Source organism: Oncorhynchus mykiss, chromosome 17 (assembly GCF_013265735.2).
Source record: "Oncorhynchus mykiss isolate Arlee chromosome 17, USDA_OmykA_1.1, whole genome shotgun sequence".
Classification (NCBI taxonomy): domain Eukaryota; kingdom Metazoa; phylum Chordata; class Actinopteri; order Salmoniformes; family Salmonidae; genus Oncorhynchus; species Oncorhynchus mykiss.
In genome coordinates, this window is record NC_048581.1 from 26,753,101 (window position 1) to 26,770,263 (window position 17,163).

Genomic DNA, 17,163 nt, shown 5'->3' on the forward strand with positions numbered 1-17,163 from the left:
AGGGTCAAGATGGGCTACATGACCGTTACTTTTTCATCTGAATACATGCAGGTTTATCACTGTAAAAGTCTCCATTAATATTGGCACAAATTAAAATGAACATTTAGAAAGTCAATTTTGACCATACACGGCTAAGTCACTTTATTTCTTCTTGGGAATAAGGCAGTTGGCTGTGTAGTTAGTCGAAAACACAATACTTTACAATGACTATTTAATAATACTATGTATGAACCTTTTACTGCATTGGGCTAAATCAGGGTCACAGAGTGTTTATTGGTAATATTAAACAAATCTACTATGAAAGAAACATATACACCTCACACATGGTTATGGGCTTTAAAAAAAAGAAACCTCTACCATGTCAGATATAGAGTTGAAATGTATCTCAATATTATACTTTACAGCGCATTCGAAACGTATTCAGACCCCTTGACTTTTTCCACATTTGTTACGTTACAGCCTTATTCTAAAATTGATTAAATTGTTTTTCCCCCGTAATCTACACACCATACCCCATAATGATAAAGCAAAACGTTTTTTTTTTTTTGAAATGTTTGAAAATGTATACAAAAAATATAAAACTGACATATCACATTTACATAAGTATTTAGACACTTTACTCAGTACAACTACTGTGATTGTTATTATTATTTGACCATGCTGGTCATTTATGAACATTTGAACATCTTGGCCATGTTCTGTTATAATCTCCACCCGGCACAGCCAGAAGAGGACTGGCCACCCCTCTTAGCCTGGTTCCTCTAGGTTTCTTCCTAGGTTTTGGCTTTTCTAATGAGTTTTTCCTAGTCACAGTGCTTCTACACCTGCATTGCTTGCCGTTTGGAGTTTTAGGCTGAGTTTCTGTACAGCACTTTGAGATATCAGCTGATGTAAGAAGGGCTTTATAAATAAAAAAATATTTGATTTGACGATGCTTCACCATAGGGATTGTGCCAAGTTTCCTCCAGACGTGACGCTTGGCATTCAGGCCAAAGAGTTCCATCTTGTTTTCATCAGACCAGAGAATCTTGTTTCTCATGGTCTGAGAGTCTTTAGGTGCCTTTTGGCAAACTCCTAGCAGGCTGTCATATGATTTTTACTGAGGAGTGGCTTCCGTCTGGCCAGTACCATAAAGGCCGGATTGGGGAAGCGCTGCAGAGATGGTTGTCCTTCTGGCAGGTTTTTCCATCTCCACAGAGTAACTCTAGAGCTCTGTCAGAGTGACCATCGGGTTCTTGGTCACCTCCCTTACCAAGGCCCTTCTCCCCCGATTGCTCCGTTTGGCCAAGCGGCCAGCTCTAGGAAGAGTGTTGGTGGTTTCAAACATGTTTGATTTAAGAATGATGGAGGCCACTGTGTTCTTAGGGACTTTCAATGCTGAATAAATGTTTTGATACCCTTCCCCAGATCTATGCCTTGACACAATCATGTCTCGGAGCTCTGCGGACAATTCCTTTGACCTCATGGCTTTGTTTTTTCTCTGACATGCACTGTCAACTGTGGAACCTTATATAGACAGGTTTGAGCTTTTCCAAATAATGTCCAATCAATTTAATTTACCACAGGTGGTCTCCAATCAAGATGTAGAAACATCTCAAGGATGATCAATGGAAACAGGATGCACCTGAGCTCAATGTCGAGTCTGATAGCAAAGGGGATGAATACATATTTAGGTTTTCATATATAGAAATAAAATGTGCAACACTTTCTAAAAACCTGTTTCCACTTTGTCATTTTGGGGTATTGAGTGTAGATTGATGATAAATTATTTATTTAACAAATCTTAGCATAAGGCTGTAAAGTAACAAAATGTGCAAAAAGGGAAGGGGTCTGAATACTTTCCAAATGCACTGTTGAGAATAACACAAATTTGAATTTCCACAAAATTGTCAGTGTCTTTAGATATTTTTGTCAGATGTTACTACGGAATACTTCAGCATAATTACAACCATTTCCTAAGTGTCAAAGGTTTTTATTGACAATTGCATGAAATTGATGCAAAGAGTCAATATTAGCAGTGTTGACCCTTTTTCAAGACCTCTGCAATCCGCCCTGGCATGCTGTCAATTAACTTCTGGGCCACATCCTGATGGCAGCCAAATTCTTGCATAATCAATGCTTGGAGTTTGTCAGAATTTGAGGGGTTTTGTTTGTCCACCCGCCTCTTGAGGATTGACCACAAGTTCTCAATGGGATTAAGGTCTGGGGAGTTTCCTGACCATGGACCCAAAATATCGATGTTTTGTTCCCCGAGCCACTTAGTCACTTTTGCCTTATGGCAAGGTGCTCCATCATGCTGGAAAAGGCATTGTTCGCCAAACTGTTCCTGGATGGTTGGGAGAAGTTGCTCTCTGAGGATGTGTTGGTACCATTCTTTATTCATGTCTGTGTTCTTAGGCAAAATTGTGAGTGAGCCCACTTCCTTGGCTGAGAAGCAACCCCACACATGAATGGTCTCAGGATGTTTTACTGTTGGCATGACAGGACTGATGGTAGCGTTCACCTTGTCTTCTCTGGACAAGCTTTTTTCTGGATACCCCAAACAATCGTAAAGGGGATTCAGAAAAAACAACTTTACCCCAGTCCTCAGCAGTCCAATCCCTGTACCTTTTGCAGAATATCTGTCTGTCCCTGATGTTTTACCTGGAGAGAAGTGGCTTCTTTGCTGCCCTTCTTGACACCAGGCCATCCTCCAAAAGTCGTCACCTCACTGTGCATGCAGATGCACTCACACCTGCCTGCTGCCATTCCCGAGCAAGCTCTGTACTGGTGGTGCCCCGATCCCGCAGCTGAATCAACTTTAGGAGACGGTCCTGGCGCTTGCTGGACTTTCTTGGGCACCCTGAAGCCTTCTTCACAACAATTGAACCGCTCTCCTTGAAGTTCTTGATGATCCGATAAATGGTTGATTTAGGTGCAATCTTACTGGCAGCAATATCCTTGCCTGTGAAATCCTTTTTGTGCAAAGCAATGATGACGACACGTGTTTCCTTGCAGGTAACCATGCTTGACAGAGGAAGAACAATGATTCCAAGCACCACCCTCCTTTTGAAGCTTCCAGTCTGTTATTCGAACTCAATCAGCATGACTAAGGGATCTCCAGCCTTGTCCTCGTCAACACTCACACCTGTGTTAACAAGAGAATCACTGACATGATGTCAGCTGGTCCTTTTGTGGCAGGGCTGAAATGCAGTGGAAATGGTTTTTGGGGATTCAGTTCATTTGCATGGCAAAGAGGGACTTTGAAATGATTTGCAATTCATTTGATCACTCTGCATATACTCCATAATGTTATGAAAATTGCCATCATACAAACTGAGGCAGCAGACTTTGTGAAAATGTATATTTGGGTCATTCTTAACTTTTGGCCAACTAAACACCAGATTTATCGTTTGTAATAAATTGTTTAATAATGAAATTATGATAAATCTGTATAATATTTCACCCAAGAGGCCACTAGATAGCGATTTGGTTATTTGACTGCAGGAAAGGGATTTATTAACTGCAAAATGCCCTGGGTGCGACTGAATATTTTGTGCAAGTACTACATTGGTACCTAGGGAAAGGGCTGGTGTTGCATTGCAATATTTATTTCCAGTCAGAATGTCAATCACATTTTACGCACAATTGTAGCGGTATTTATTAGAGGGTTAAAGATAAAGATTTTGTTCGGGCGCCAGGCAGGTATTAACCATGCCGAAAGGAAAAGAGTAGAATAGAGAGAATACCACTACCAGACCCACACACGTCAGCAGAAGAGACTGCCTAGATTGTAGCCTGTTTACCAGATAGCCAGTGTAGAGAAAAGAGAATACACACCCTATAAAACCCACATCACAGCACAGGGGTAACCCCACCAAGAATACCTCATATAATAACAATAGCAAAGCAATTGAACAGCAACTTCATACAGGAAAGAACCCAGTGACCAACAGAGGATTTGCAGTAATATGCATTATCTCCCAGTAGAGGAGTGCAGAGGGTATGAATGTGGGGGATGTTCATAGACACAACAAAGGCCTTAAAATTGTCCACAATCTTCTTGGCCACATGTCGTTAGTACACCCCACCTCAATTCAGTTCAAATAACAATACACAACTTGCAAACAACCTCCCTTTTAACTAAAATGTCCACCCAAATACTTCTGTCAGGGCAATATTAGTCCAGCTCTAATGAACTTCAATGGGAAGTGCATTTGAAAAATAGAAAGTCTGTTGCAGGGTAAAGCACTGGAACGATGGAGGGAAGAAAAAGAGAGAAAGAGAACAAGCGAGATCTTAGCTGTGGTCTTCAGGCATGCCGGTGTACTGTCTGACCATCCGATGGTTTGTATGTCAAAGCTTCGCAACAATGTTGCTACTAATCCATGTGATCTTTGCTAGACCAAAAAATTCAGGTCTTGCCATAGATTTTCAAGTAGATTTAAGTCAAAACTACAACTCGGCCACTCAGGTCCATTCATTGTCTTTTTGGTAAGCAACTCCAGTGTAGATTTTGCCTTGTGTTTTAGATTATTGCCATTCTGAAAGCAGAGTGAACCAGGTTTTCCTCTAGGATTTTGCCTGTGTTTAGCGCCAATCCATTATTTTTTTTAACCTGAAAACTATCCGGCCCTTAACGACTACAAACATACCCATAACATGATAAAGCCATCCCTATGCTTGAAAATATGGAGAGTGGTACTAAGTAATGTGTTGTATTGGATTTGCCCAAAGATAACACTTTGTATTCACGACAAAAAGTGAATTGCTTTGCCACATTTTTTGCAGTATTACTTTGGTGCCTTGTTGCAAACAGGATTCATGTTTTGGAATATTTTGTATTCTGTACAGGCTTCCTTCTTTTCACTCAGCCAATTAGGTTAATATTGTGGAGATTAACTACAATGTTGTTAATCCATCCTCAGTTAAACAGTATCAGTGCACACAGAGTGAGTCCATGCAATTTATTATGTGACTTGTTAAGCACATTTTTACTCCTGGGTGTATTTAAGCTTGCCTTAACAAAGGGGTTGAACACTTATTGACTCAAGACATTTCAGCTTTTCATTTTTTTTAAATTGGTCAACATTTCGAAAAATATAATTCCACTTTGACATTATGGTGATTTGTGTGTTTTTAAAATATTTATTTAACTAGGCAAGTCAGTTAAGAACAAATTCTTATTTTCAATGATTGCCTAGGAACAGTGGGTTAACTGCCTGTTCAGGGGCAGAACGACAGATTTGTACCTTGTCAGCTGGGTGATTTGAATTTGCAACCTTTCGGTTACTAGTACCCTGCTGCCCTGTTGGCCAGTGCCCCCCCCCCCCCAAAAAAACCCAGATTTGATCCATTTTAAATTCAGGCTGTAACACAACAAAATGCGAAGAAATTAAAGGGGTGTCAATACTTACTGAAGTCACGTACAATAATTGATACGTCACCGTAGTAATAGCGAAACCGAAAGTAGCCAAACAGTCTGTTGCCGGACGATTTTGCGATCGTTATCAGATCTTTCGACACCTTCTAAACGTCAACAGCCTGTACTGTTTGCGAGGTAAGATTTTTACGTTTTCCGTGTCTGTAGACTATGTTATGTTTTTCTGAATAAATATTCTTAATTGTTGCTTATTGATCTTGTTTTATACATTTGAAAAATAAATGTTAGTGTCTTCGAGACACAATTATTCGTATGTGCAACTTTTTAAAAGTTGACCCTGAGAAAAACTAGGTTGCCTGCATGCGGGTTGTTGTGAGTTATATGCAACTGACAGTGGCTACTCAAAACCATTATGGGTAACGTTAGGCTATGTTTCACGAGGGTTAGATTTGTGAGGTACCGTTACTAGTAATGTTTCTTTGCTTTGGGCTACCCTCAAAATACATGGTGGAGTTTCCCTAGTCGAACAGGCTACACCACCTCTTATCTATTTGCATAGTAAAAGAGAAAGTTCGGAGTCCTTTTGTGTTATCATACATTTTGGCGCTTTCTCCACATGTCAAGTATACTATATGGAATTGCTTGTTCGTTTTTGTCCCCAAACCACAACCAGGTGAAATGCCGAGTCCATAAACTGAATTATAGTTATAGAACTTCCTTCTCCTTTACTTCCCCTTTACCCGAGCTCTACTGGGATTCTACTGCTAAATGTATTTTTCTATTAATATTACACCCATACAATGTCTCATTTATTAAAAAAGGAATTGATAATTGCATCACAACCATCTGGGAACGCAAAGGTGCAAGGCAGTACACTCTATATATATTTAAAAAAAATATATACTATCAAAGACCAGGTGGAGTACAAAGACTGCTAAAACAAACAATTGAAGAGGAGGGTACTGCACATTTGTTTCTCGATTATTGCATACATTTTAGCATCCGTAGGCCTATTTTATGCATTTTTCTGTGAAAGGTCCCTCCAGTAGCCCTCACTAGGGAGAAAAGAAAATCCCTTATTCTCCCATTGCAGCTGTTTATCCCTATTCTTCAGCTGCATTGGCTCTAGAAGCAATGAGGATATTGTGAGGGAGAATAACTCCAACAGCTTTGGTGGCAACTTTAATGAATTCTCCCACACATTGTTTCCTTAATAATAGAATGTGTTTCCTTCAGTGAGTGTTATGCTCTTTTGTCTATTTGTATAATGTTCACATTTTATTGCATTTGTCTGCCGAAGAAATAGTTGAAACAGGCATGTTGACAATCCAAGTGGGAGGTGACAAATAGATAGCTTAATAGGGGGCAGTTGCCTATGTGAGGCTCTTATTCACACTGAACTGAGTTAAGACCAATGGTTGACTTGGGATGGAAGAAGTGCAGGAGCTGTCTTTTTACAAGTCGGTCCATTAGACTATGTTCACTGAAATTCACAAATTACATTATGCGATAGAGACCTCTGATCATTCACTGTTAACGGTTTATACACATTTCCCATGATTTCTCCATGAATTTTAACCAAATTTCCAAGACTATTATTATAGCCTACATGAAAAAATAAGAAATATTGACACTGGAAAGCTGCTGTGTCTGATCCCATGTAGACCTACCACCTCCTGCCGTTGTGTCCTTGATCAAGGCACTTAGCCCCCCGCATAGAACTGCACTGTCAATCACATGTCAACATGTGGTTAACCCTCCATCTGGAGAGCTCCTGGCTTTTTTAACATTACAACCAAATACTTTTGTCTTTATAAAATAATTCCCTCATTCAATAAATCAGGGATCAAATGGATAAGGTAGGCTACTTCAAAGGTATTCAACTAGACATGTTTATATATACGGCATAAATATTCATGTTTCGGTTGAGATCTATGCACAGCAAGTTATTCGTCAATTAGGCTATTCTTCAAATATTGTTTTACGTTGTCGCAATTACATGGCTACTGTTTAATAGAGGAGAATTCCCATTTTCCAACAGTGCAGATCTATTTAGGCTCTTTAGTGCAGGTGGAAAGGCAACAACGGAATTAATGCTTAGATAGCTATAGTTAACTAGCGAGATAACTTGTAGCAGTTATGTTTTAAATTGGTGATCTAGTTAATCTGTCATTATGTTATACCTGCTGCTGAAATGTCTCGCTCTCTCTCCTCGGGCAATGGACCACTCACACTGGCACACACACAGCACCACAGACATGCAATGAAGGGTCAATCCGATAATGGCTGATAAGTTGTTTTTTAATTGATTGATCATATTTAAATGTGTGCTTTCATGAATTACGTTAACAACAATTATGAAACAAATTTCCATGACTTTACAAACAGTGGCGGAACTAGAGTTTTCTACATGGTGTGGCCAAGGCTGCTTCAGGAGGTCCATAGACCATGACAGAAAATGCGTGTGTAACCCTAACCTGGCGTCTAAGGAGCATGAATGAATCCTATGATTTCTGGTTAGAGGTAGAAGTGATAATTCACTTCACCCAGAGTTCTTCAATGTGACAGATAGTGTGGTCCAAAAGGGTTACTTCAACATACTATGAATAGTCAGTGTCTCTACCTCAGAACTGCAGCTCAATCTCTCTCTCTCTCTCTCACTCACTCACTCACTCACTCACTCACTCACTCACTCACTCACTCACTCACTCACTCACTCACTCACTCACTCACTCACTCACTCACTCACTCACTCACTCACTCACTCACTCACACACACACTGTACATGCCTGAAGAAATACATTTGGGCAGATGAACACCACTTGTGGCAGGAGCTGGATGAACCAGCTTCAGTGGGGGATGGACACCTTGGCACTGGGGGCTCCCATTCGGAGTCAGTGTCACTGTGAAAGAAAATGTTAATTTAGAATAGTTTCACATATGAGCCCTGTATCAACAGGTATAATAAACATATATATGTAGAGTACAGGGAACATAAGGTTGAATATATTATTATAGACCTGCTAGATCTACTGTCTCATTTATATTATGACATTTCAGCTAGATCTACTGTCTCTATTATATTATGACAGACCAGCTGTATCTACTGTCTCCATTTCACTTTGGCCATTGTTGTGGGCCTGCCCTCCCCTCAACAGCGTCAAATAGGCTATTTCATTTCACAAATAATATTTTATATTATTCATTTCAAACAACGGCATTAGCATGAGAAGAACTTACCAGTCCAAAACAATGTCCTCTCCATTCAAAAAATATTCCTCCATTTGGGAATCGCTAAATTAATCGTACTCGATCAATTTCTTCTAAAATTGTGTGTACATCTGTATATCTAGACTTAGATTGAGCTTTTCCTGACTTAGTCGCCATACTGATTGATATATAAACAGCGGAATAGGCGCTTTACCAAAACAATGCTGTGCGCGACATGCGTTGCTCCTTCCGGTATGAATCGTCAATGGCGAATGAACCTCTTTACGCCGGAGTTTACTACATTGGTTGGTCTTCCAACACATAAACATTACATATTGCCGTTTACCTCAGCTCATTGGCTATCTACCCAGCTAGATTTCAAGACGATCAGTGGTCATTGGGTTGAAATACAGTCAATCAACGAAACAGCGGGCAAATCATTGGTGCACAATGATGTCATTACTTGTTGTCTTCAAATCGGTTTCTTTCAGTCAATATGTCCCGCGAAATGACCCATCAGGTTTGGTTGTGTTACAAACAAACCAGTTGATTGCAATGAAACCAAACATGACTGGAAAAGTCACGTTCTGTGTGTGTATTTACCTCGAATGTGTCGTCGAAAATTGAATGAGACGGAATTCACGACACAAGCGGTTCACAAAATGTTTCGTGTTAGGCTATAAAAATGGATTTTATCAAACAAAAAAACATTCATTGTGTAACAATGAGCATTGGGATTGCAAACAGAGGAAGATCGTCAAAGGTAAACAATTTATTTTATTGCAGTTTGATTTTGTTACGCCTGTGCTGGTTGAAATAGTTGTTTTTTTATGGGGCTCTATCCTCAGATAATCGCATCGTATTATTTCGCAGTAAATCCTTTTTTAAATCTGACAACGCAGTTGGATTAGCAAGATTCTAGGCTTTCGAAACATGTGAGACACTTGTATTTTCATGAATGTTTAATATGACTATTTATGTAGCGATCACCGTATGTTGTCGAATTTCATCCCGCTACCTACCGGGTTCTGTGCGCAGAGAGGTTAAACATCCAAAATATTTTCAGAAAATAAAGCACCAAGGAGATAAGATAGCATTTGTGTTAAATAAATTGCATAGTTTATTTACAAAAAAGGAAATTTACAAAAAAACACACTGCAATTTGACATACCAGGTATCAAGCAGAAATGGACTTGAAAAATGAAAATCATTTTGGTTTCCATCAATATTACAAACGTGCAGTATCATATTTATGCTAATATATATTATGTTAACTAATATCAAAGACACGTTTTGGAATTGGCCTAATCAGGACCAAATGAAATCTCTGTGACATGATACCCTTTGGATTTATCATTTTAGAATGTCAGTGTACTAGCTAGTACACAGTGCAGGATTTAATCATGACCAGAGGGACCATCTAAGTGCCAAATTATCCGAGGTAGATTTAAAACAGCATAATTTTGCGGTTCTGGTGAGAACTGGCAAAATGTTTCACAAACTCATCCATGTTGAGGGAGCGTACTCACCTTGACTCAACACTGAGGATTCCGAGGTGACTTAACCTGTCATCAACCATTGTTGTCCTAAGGTGGGTTTTAATCCATTTTAAAGCTGAGAACCTTCTCTCGCAAGAAGCACTGCTGACTGGTGTAAGAAACAGAAATCTTACAAAGTCGAAATAGCTCATGTGGGAGAAAGATGTACATATAGGGAGAAACATAATACTGTACCACAAGAGAAAGATACACTTAGAGTGCATTTGCCATTCTGGTCAAATGCATTGTCTATTGTATAGGACAGGAAACCAAAGTAAGGCCGTGAGAGCATAGGACAGCTGGACATACCGAGGTCAGAGGGACACACAGCCACAGTCAGAGGGGGTCAACCAAATGACCAACGGATGGACTATAGACATAGGGCATATATTTTTAGGACATGAAGAGAAGAGACACATAGTCTACGAGTCCTAATAAGGACAGACATACCAAAAGAACACACCAAGCTGAACTTAACCTGTTGAATCTATGGGGGCGCTATTTCATTATTGGATAAAAAAAACCTGCCCGTTTTAAGCGCAATATTTTGTCACGAAAAGATGCTCGACTATGCATATAATTGACAGCTTTGGAAAGAAAACAGTCTGACGTTTCCAAAACTGCAAAGATATTATCTGTCAGTGCCACAGAACTCATGCTACAGGCGAAACCAAGATGAAACTTCAAACAGGAAATGAGCAGAATTTTTGAGGCTCTGTTTTCCATTGTCTCCTTATATGGCTGTGAATGCGCCAGGAATGAGCCTGCCCTTTCTGTCGTTTCTTCAAGGTGTCTGCAGCATTGTGACATATTTGTAGGCATATCACTGAAGATTGGCCATAAGAGACTACATTTTCCAGGGGTCCGCCCGGTGTCCTTTGTCTAAATTCGTGCGTAATCTTCAGCTGCAGGCATTTTCTCCTGGGATTCAGGAGAGAAAGCACACTTCCATGAACGATATATCATCGAAGAGATATGTGAAAAACACCTTGAGGATTGATTCTAAACAATGTTTGTAATGTTTCAGTCGATATTAGTTAATTTGGAAAAAAGTTTGGCGTTTTGATGACAGAATTTTCGGGTTTTTTTGGTAGCCAAACGTGACGCACCAAACGGAGCGATTTCTCCTAAACAAATAATCTTTCAGGAAAAACTGAACATTTGCTATCTAACAGTGTCTCCTCATTGAAAACATCTGAAGTTCTTCAAAGGTAAATTATTTTATTTGAATGCTTTTCTGGTTTTTGTGAAAATGTTGCCTGCTGAATGCTAACGCTAAATGCTACGCTAGCTATGAATACTGTTACACACATGCTTGTTTTCCTATGGTTGAGAAGCATATTTTGAAAATCTGAGATGACAGTGTTGTTAACAAAAGGCTAAGCTTGAGAGCTAGCATATTTATTTAATTTCATTTGCGATTTTCATGAATAGTTAACGTTGCGTTATGGTAATGAGCTTGAGGCTGTATTCACGATCCCGGATCCGGGATGGCTAAGTGCAAGAGGTTTGGGGCCCATAGGTTAAGATGGGCATGTATTATTTTTGGGACATGGAGGTCCTGTCACCATTATAACTTGACTGAAAGCAGATATGGGCGTTATTGGGCGTGAACAAGCAGGAAGCACAGATTGAAAGATAATGGTGGCAGATGGACTGAGTGAAGTAACTTCATTTCCATGTGGGATGGACTCATATGTTGTATGTGTATGAATCAGAGCCAGTGCTCTGGAAAAGTGTGTGTTCCGTGGACCATCTAGGCTTCTGATATGTTTGTACTAAAAGCCTATATTGAATTCACAAGTTCTTGTAAGTGTTATATTTTGTAACGATCCTCCACGACACTCATAGAAGGTTCTAGAAGGTTCTAGAAACACAACAAAGTCAAGGAGAGTAGACGGTCTGTCTCTTCCACTTTTCTCTCTCCTGTCAAGAAGCCGCTTGGTTTGATGAACCTCATGTTTGAGGTCCTCTAAATCTGACTCAAAGGCAAACAGAGGCTCCTCATTCAAGAATGTTGTACTCTTTGGGTTGAGAGACTGGACCCGTTGCATTATCTTGCAATTCTTCTTTGAAAAACGCCTCTGCAGTTCAGCTGTGAGACTGTCGAGCACCTGATAAAAGATAGCTCTTTGGAAGCTCTCACCATCACTTTGTTCGGTCATACGGTGCTCATCATCAATGAGTCGTGAAATCGTAAGCTTGTTTTAGGCTGTCTTTTACACACTGTTTGTACACTTGTTTTGCAGTGCTCTGCCATCTCTTCAACCTCTTTCCATAGTTCTCCAAAATAACCCTCACTTCTGTAGTCCTGTAATGTGTCTGTAAGGGCACCTACTAGATCCACAGCCCTTGCTGGGTCAAGAGAGCTTGATTGGAGCATGTCAGAAAGACATTTGGCATCACCAAGCACTTTACAAAAGGAAACCAAAAGCCCTATGACATGTAAATCAATCTGAGAAAGAAGGCTCCTTGCCTCCAGTGATCTATCACCACTATTTTCAAGTGTGATATCCTGTAGCACTCTCAGAACTGCTGGAAGCCTGTCCCTCAGATTACGGCATGTCATGTATCTGCATGCCCACCTTACATCTGTAATTATCTGTAGTTCCTTGGGCTGCTGCTGTGGATGAAGCTCTTTCTGAACTGCAAGCCACTTGAGATGAACGTACGAGCCGAATACAAAGTTCTAAAGCTTCTGCAGGAGAGCAAAAACTAACTGCCTCAGGCACTGATTTTACAGCATTTACAAGAACCAAATGTAAACAATGTGCATTACAGTGCACACAAAATGCAAATCTTGCACTGTTTTTAATCCGTGCAGACACACCAGAATGCTTTCCGCTCATGACGGATGCACCATCATAGCCTTTCCCCACAAGATCATTTCTGTAGTCCAGACCATGTTTTTCAAGGCAATCAATTATCATTTTTGTGAGACCTGCTGCATCTAAGCTTTCAGCTGACTGAAAGTGTAAAAAGCTTTTGTGGATGGCCCCGTTGTAATAGATCTCACAACTAAAGAAATTTTTTCTTTTTTTCTCCAAATCTTTGGTTTCATCTGCAGTTACACTAAAAACTTCAATTTCTTTTACTTCTCTCATTACTTCACTTTGTACCATCTCAGCTCAGCCCTCGAGAACTTCCTTCTGGATTTGGTGGCTTGTGTACTTAGCATTGCCACATGCATTCATCCTTTTCTCTATGAGAGGGTCATGCTTTGCTATTTCTTCTAAGATTGTCAAAACATTACCCTTGTTGTGAGAGTCAGACTCTCGATGACCTCTCTCCGCTATGTTTTGAGTGGCAGTTAATAGGAGCACATCTGCAGTTGTTTTAATGTAAGCACAGTTTTCCTCCACTTTCTTTTTCCGGCCCTCATTTATGACATCTAACATTGATGAGTTGCTGTCAATAACCCTTTTATACTGATTCCAAGCATACATAGCATTGATATGCCTTCGAATGGAGCTTAAACCCAGAATCTTTAAACAGCACCTTTTTCCAGTTACAAAAACCTGACAGTGATGTGAAGCCAGATTCAGGTGCATTGGGCAAAGAAAAACTGCCTACAGGCGAAACAATAAATAAAATCTTGATTTACAGAATATTCAATCCATGAATTGTCATAAAACCAGGAGCTGTTGAAAGCCCTTTTCCTAGTACCATGCTGAGTTCTGGGAAATGTTTTCAAACACAGCTGTACAGGACCCTCTTCTCTGGAACTTGAAATGTCTGAAATACACATGAAATAATGTGTCATGTCTCTATGGAAATGTATAATTAAGGGAGCCACAAGATGAGATACTAACAGCTGCTAGCTAAAATGCGTAGTTTAAAGTATAGGCGTGGCCTACCGTTGGATCCTTTTTTGGAACAACATATCTGGTGTTTGATGCAGTAGGGAGGGGCTCGATGACACCTCCTGGCAGCTCTGGCTCACTGTCCTGCTCAGAGTCAGAGGTCTCTGTGTCATCCCTTGATACATCTATTACATTAAAAGAACACAAGAACCATTAGTGTGTAATCACAATAAAAATGCCACAGCCATCAAAACAACAACACATGAATCAACAACCAACATTTTAAAGTGAGGCTTAATCTGACAAAAGTATCTATTACAAGCTGAATTTAAACGTACATTCGGATGACTGGTAGATGCTCTGCCCTGGTGGTGGTAGACTGGGTCCTTGTGAAGACTCTGACTAGCCTCAGCGGTGGTAGACTGGGTCCTTGTGAAGACTCTGACTAGCCTCAGCGGTGGTAGACTGGGTCCTTGTGAAGACTCTGACTAGCCTCAGCGGTGGTAGACTGGATCCTTGTGAAGACTCTGACTAGCCTCAGCGGTGGTAGACTGGGTCCTTGTGAAGACTCTGACTAGCCTCAGCGGTGGTAGACTGGGTCCTTGTGAAGACTCTGACTAGCCTCAGCGGTGGTAGACTGGGTCCTTGTGAAGACTCTGACTAGCCTCAGCGGTGGTAGACTGGGTCCTTGTGAAGACTCTGACTAGCCTCAGCGGTGGTAGACTGGGTCCTTGTGAAGACTCTGACTAGCCTCAGCGAGGGAGCTGCTTCCTATTGCTTTTTTTGCAGTCCGTAGTCATGTTGTGTGACAGACAGTGTATAAAGCTACCTCATGCGGTCTATAGACTTACCCCATACTGTTGTGACAAGTTTTGTCATTGTACATTTCTCTCTTCCTACTCAGGAATCCAGAGATGACTTCAGCTACCTCCTTGCTGTTTTTTGCGATCCATTTAGCCTGTATCAGCACTGGAAATTCCTCTGAGTGTAAGTAGTGCCATGAATGCCATAATAATGGTTATATACAAAAATAGCTTTCAGCTGGTTACCTTTTTCTGTGGTTTGGGAGAACTGTATATTGTTTTTTTAGTTTTTTTTAACCAAAAGTTCAATAAGATTGGCCACATGATAAAACTGACTACTATAACATGAATTCTCTCTTGTATTAATGTACATTTTTTTCTCTGTTATTTTACTAACAGCATTTGTCAAACTGGAGTGTAAAACAGAATACCATGGGGTTTATGGTCAGCAGTTAATTCTAGGGTGCATTGTCAAACCTGTGGTTGTGGATGTGACCATCATAACGGTGACCTGGAAGAGAATGGGAGCTGCTGCTAAAGCTGATGCTAATTTGTTGGAATACCATAAAGAGAAAAGGGAGCTAACCCCTGGGTTTACATTTGCTGAGCCATCCTGGAACAAGAAGAATATGAATGTGTCCTTGTTGTTGACAAATACCAAGATGGCCGACAAGGGGGAGTATGAATGCATGGTGACCACAGATGTTGGGATTGCCACAGCTACAATCAGCCTCAGTGTCACAGGTGAGTCGTAGACTGTCAACAGTTCAACCAAGTGTGATTTTAGGAAAATATACACATTTGTCAACACAGGTTCATGAAAGGAGCAAACTAAATATGTGAGATATTCAGCCAAGCTTGGAGGGCAATAGAAGAATAGACAACATGTTTTTTAAATGTGTCTCGGCTCATAGGTTATGATGCCCATACGCTGAAAATGCTTTGGAAGGAAGTTCTATTCAACTTTCAATGTTGTCACACACACACACACACAAACAAACAGGCAAGGATGTACTAGAGGAGTTCAGATCTATTTGTAAGTGTGTGATGGGACAGCACAGCAGGAGCTTTGTTAACTTTTTGTTTCAGAATGACAAATGCTCAAATGGCAAAAGTGGAAATTTCCAAAACTAGCCTCCACATTTTCTTTCTGCCATTGGTATGCAATCACAGTGTACACAGACCAAATTAGAACATGTAATAGAGATAGAAGACAGGTAATTCCAGTTTATTAAAATCACTCCTACGGTAATCTCATTCCAAGTTATAACCATTGGATTGACGTTGAAAAGGTGCAAAGTCCGTCTAGACAATGTTTACCCACTGACGTTGTTTAACTAACTACTAGCGTATATCAACCGCATGTATAATATATTTTTCCCTCCCTCTCTCTTCCAGCTAAGTACAAGACTCCAACCATGAGCTCCATCCCTGAGACCAACATCAAAGAGAACACAGATGTGACCATTTTCTGCAACTCTACAGGCGGGCACCAGACAGGGTTGATCTGGTGGTTTGACGAGTTCGGCACCAATTGGACGCGCAGTGCTGAACTGGTGGCCAAAGAGATGGACAATGGACTGTTCAGCCTCTCCAGTAAATTCATAGTGCTGAAGGCCACATCCAGTTACACAAACTACACGTGCAAAGTGCTCAATGTCAATGGTGCAGAGGAGGGGATGGCGTCATTTGTAATCCAGTTTGCGTCGCGAGACTTAGGTACGTGCTGCCGTGCCTGCTACCTATGGGTATTAATATGTTGGTGATGTCACCCTTTGTAAAAGCAGGGTCAAGTCCAAAACCTGCCAGTCTCTCGTAATTCCCTCATCCTGACCCTGATAATTGTAAAACAATTCAGCCTTAATCTAGTCTACTTTATTAACATAGGCCTTTTAACGACATCTTTATCACATTTCTGAACGCAATAAAAGTCAGCCTTATAATGAGAGAACAACATGTCACTGAGGAGTGGAGTAGGTCAGGCCGTAACATGCTCCCAAATCTGACTGAACATCTTCCTTGAAACTGGAAAAAATACAAATGCTTGTCTTGATTTGGGTAAGAAAAAATAGATAGCAATAGTAATGGCATCTTTTTGTAGTCACTAACTCCCCCAATGGTTTGTTGGACGAAACCTATGGGGAAATGAATGGAGTTTTTGTAGAGTTTTTGGATAAACGCCAAAAATAAGGTCTGTGATAAGCATAGGCTTAGGAGATCTTATATGTTTTGTTCTACGAGAGAATCTTCATCAGTTAGCATAACTTTTTGTGAATTTTGAAGCCTTTATGTAATTTAATAAAGCACAAAAAGGCTTAATAAATCATAAAGGTCGTGTTAACTGACTGATAGTATCTCATAGAACAAAATGTATAAAATCTCCAAAACCTTTGTTAACCTCTGACCTTATTTTCGGCATTTATCTCAAAACCATATTCTTTCCCCA

General features: G+C 40.3%; 1 protein-coding gene across 7 annotated transcripts in view; it reads left to right on the forward strand.

Annotated features, from left to right (window-relative positions):
- Positions 1 to 5,340: 5,340 nt before the first annotated feature.
- LOC110493561 (hemicentin-1) overlaps positions 5,341 to 17,163 on the forward strand; it is a 41,570-nt gene continuing 29,747 nt past the window's right edge. For all 7 annotated transcript variants that reach the window (XR_005036891.1, XR_005036892.1, XR_005036893.1 and 4 more), the window contains exons 1-4: positions 5,341 to 5,539; positions 14,819 to 14,901; positions 15,117 to 15,461; positions 16,116 to 16,436. Coding sequence is in view for 1 of the 7 variants with exons in the window: in XM_036949491.1 (XP_036805386.1) it covers positions 14,829 to 14,901; positions 15,117 to 15,461; positions 16,116 to 16,436 (739 nt within the window). In the remaining 6 variants the exon portion in view is untranslated. The remainder of the gene's footprint in view (positions 5,540 to 14,818; positions 14,902 to 15,116; positions 15,462 to 16,115; positions 16,437 to 17,163) is intronic.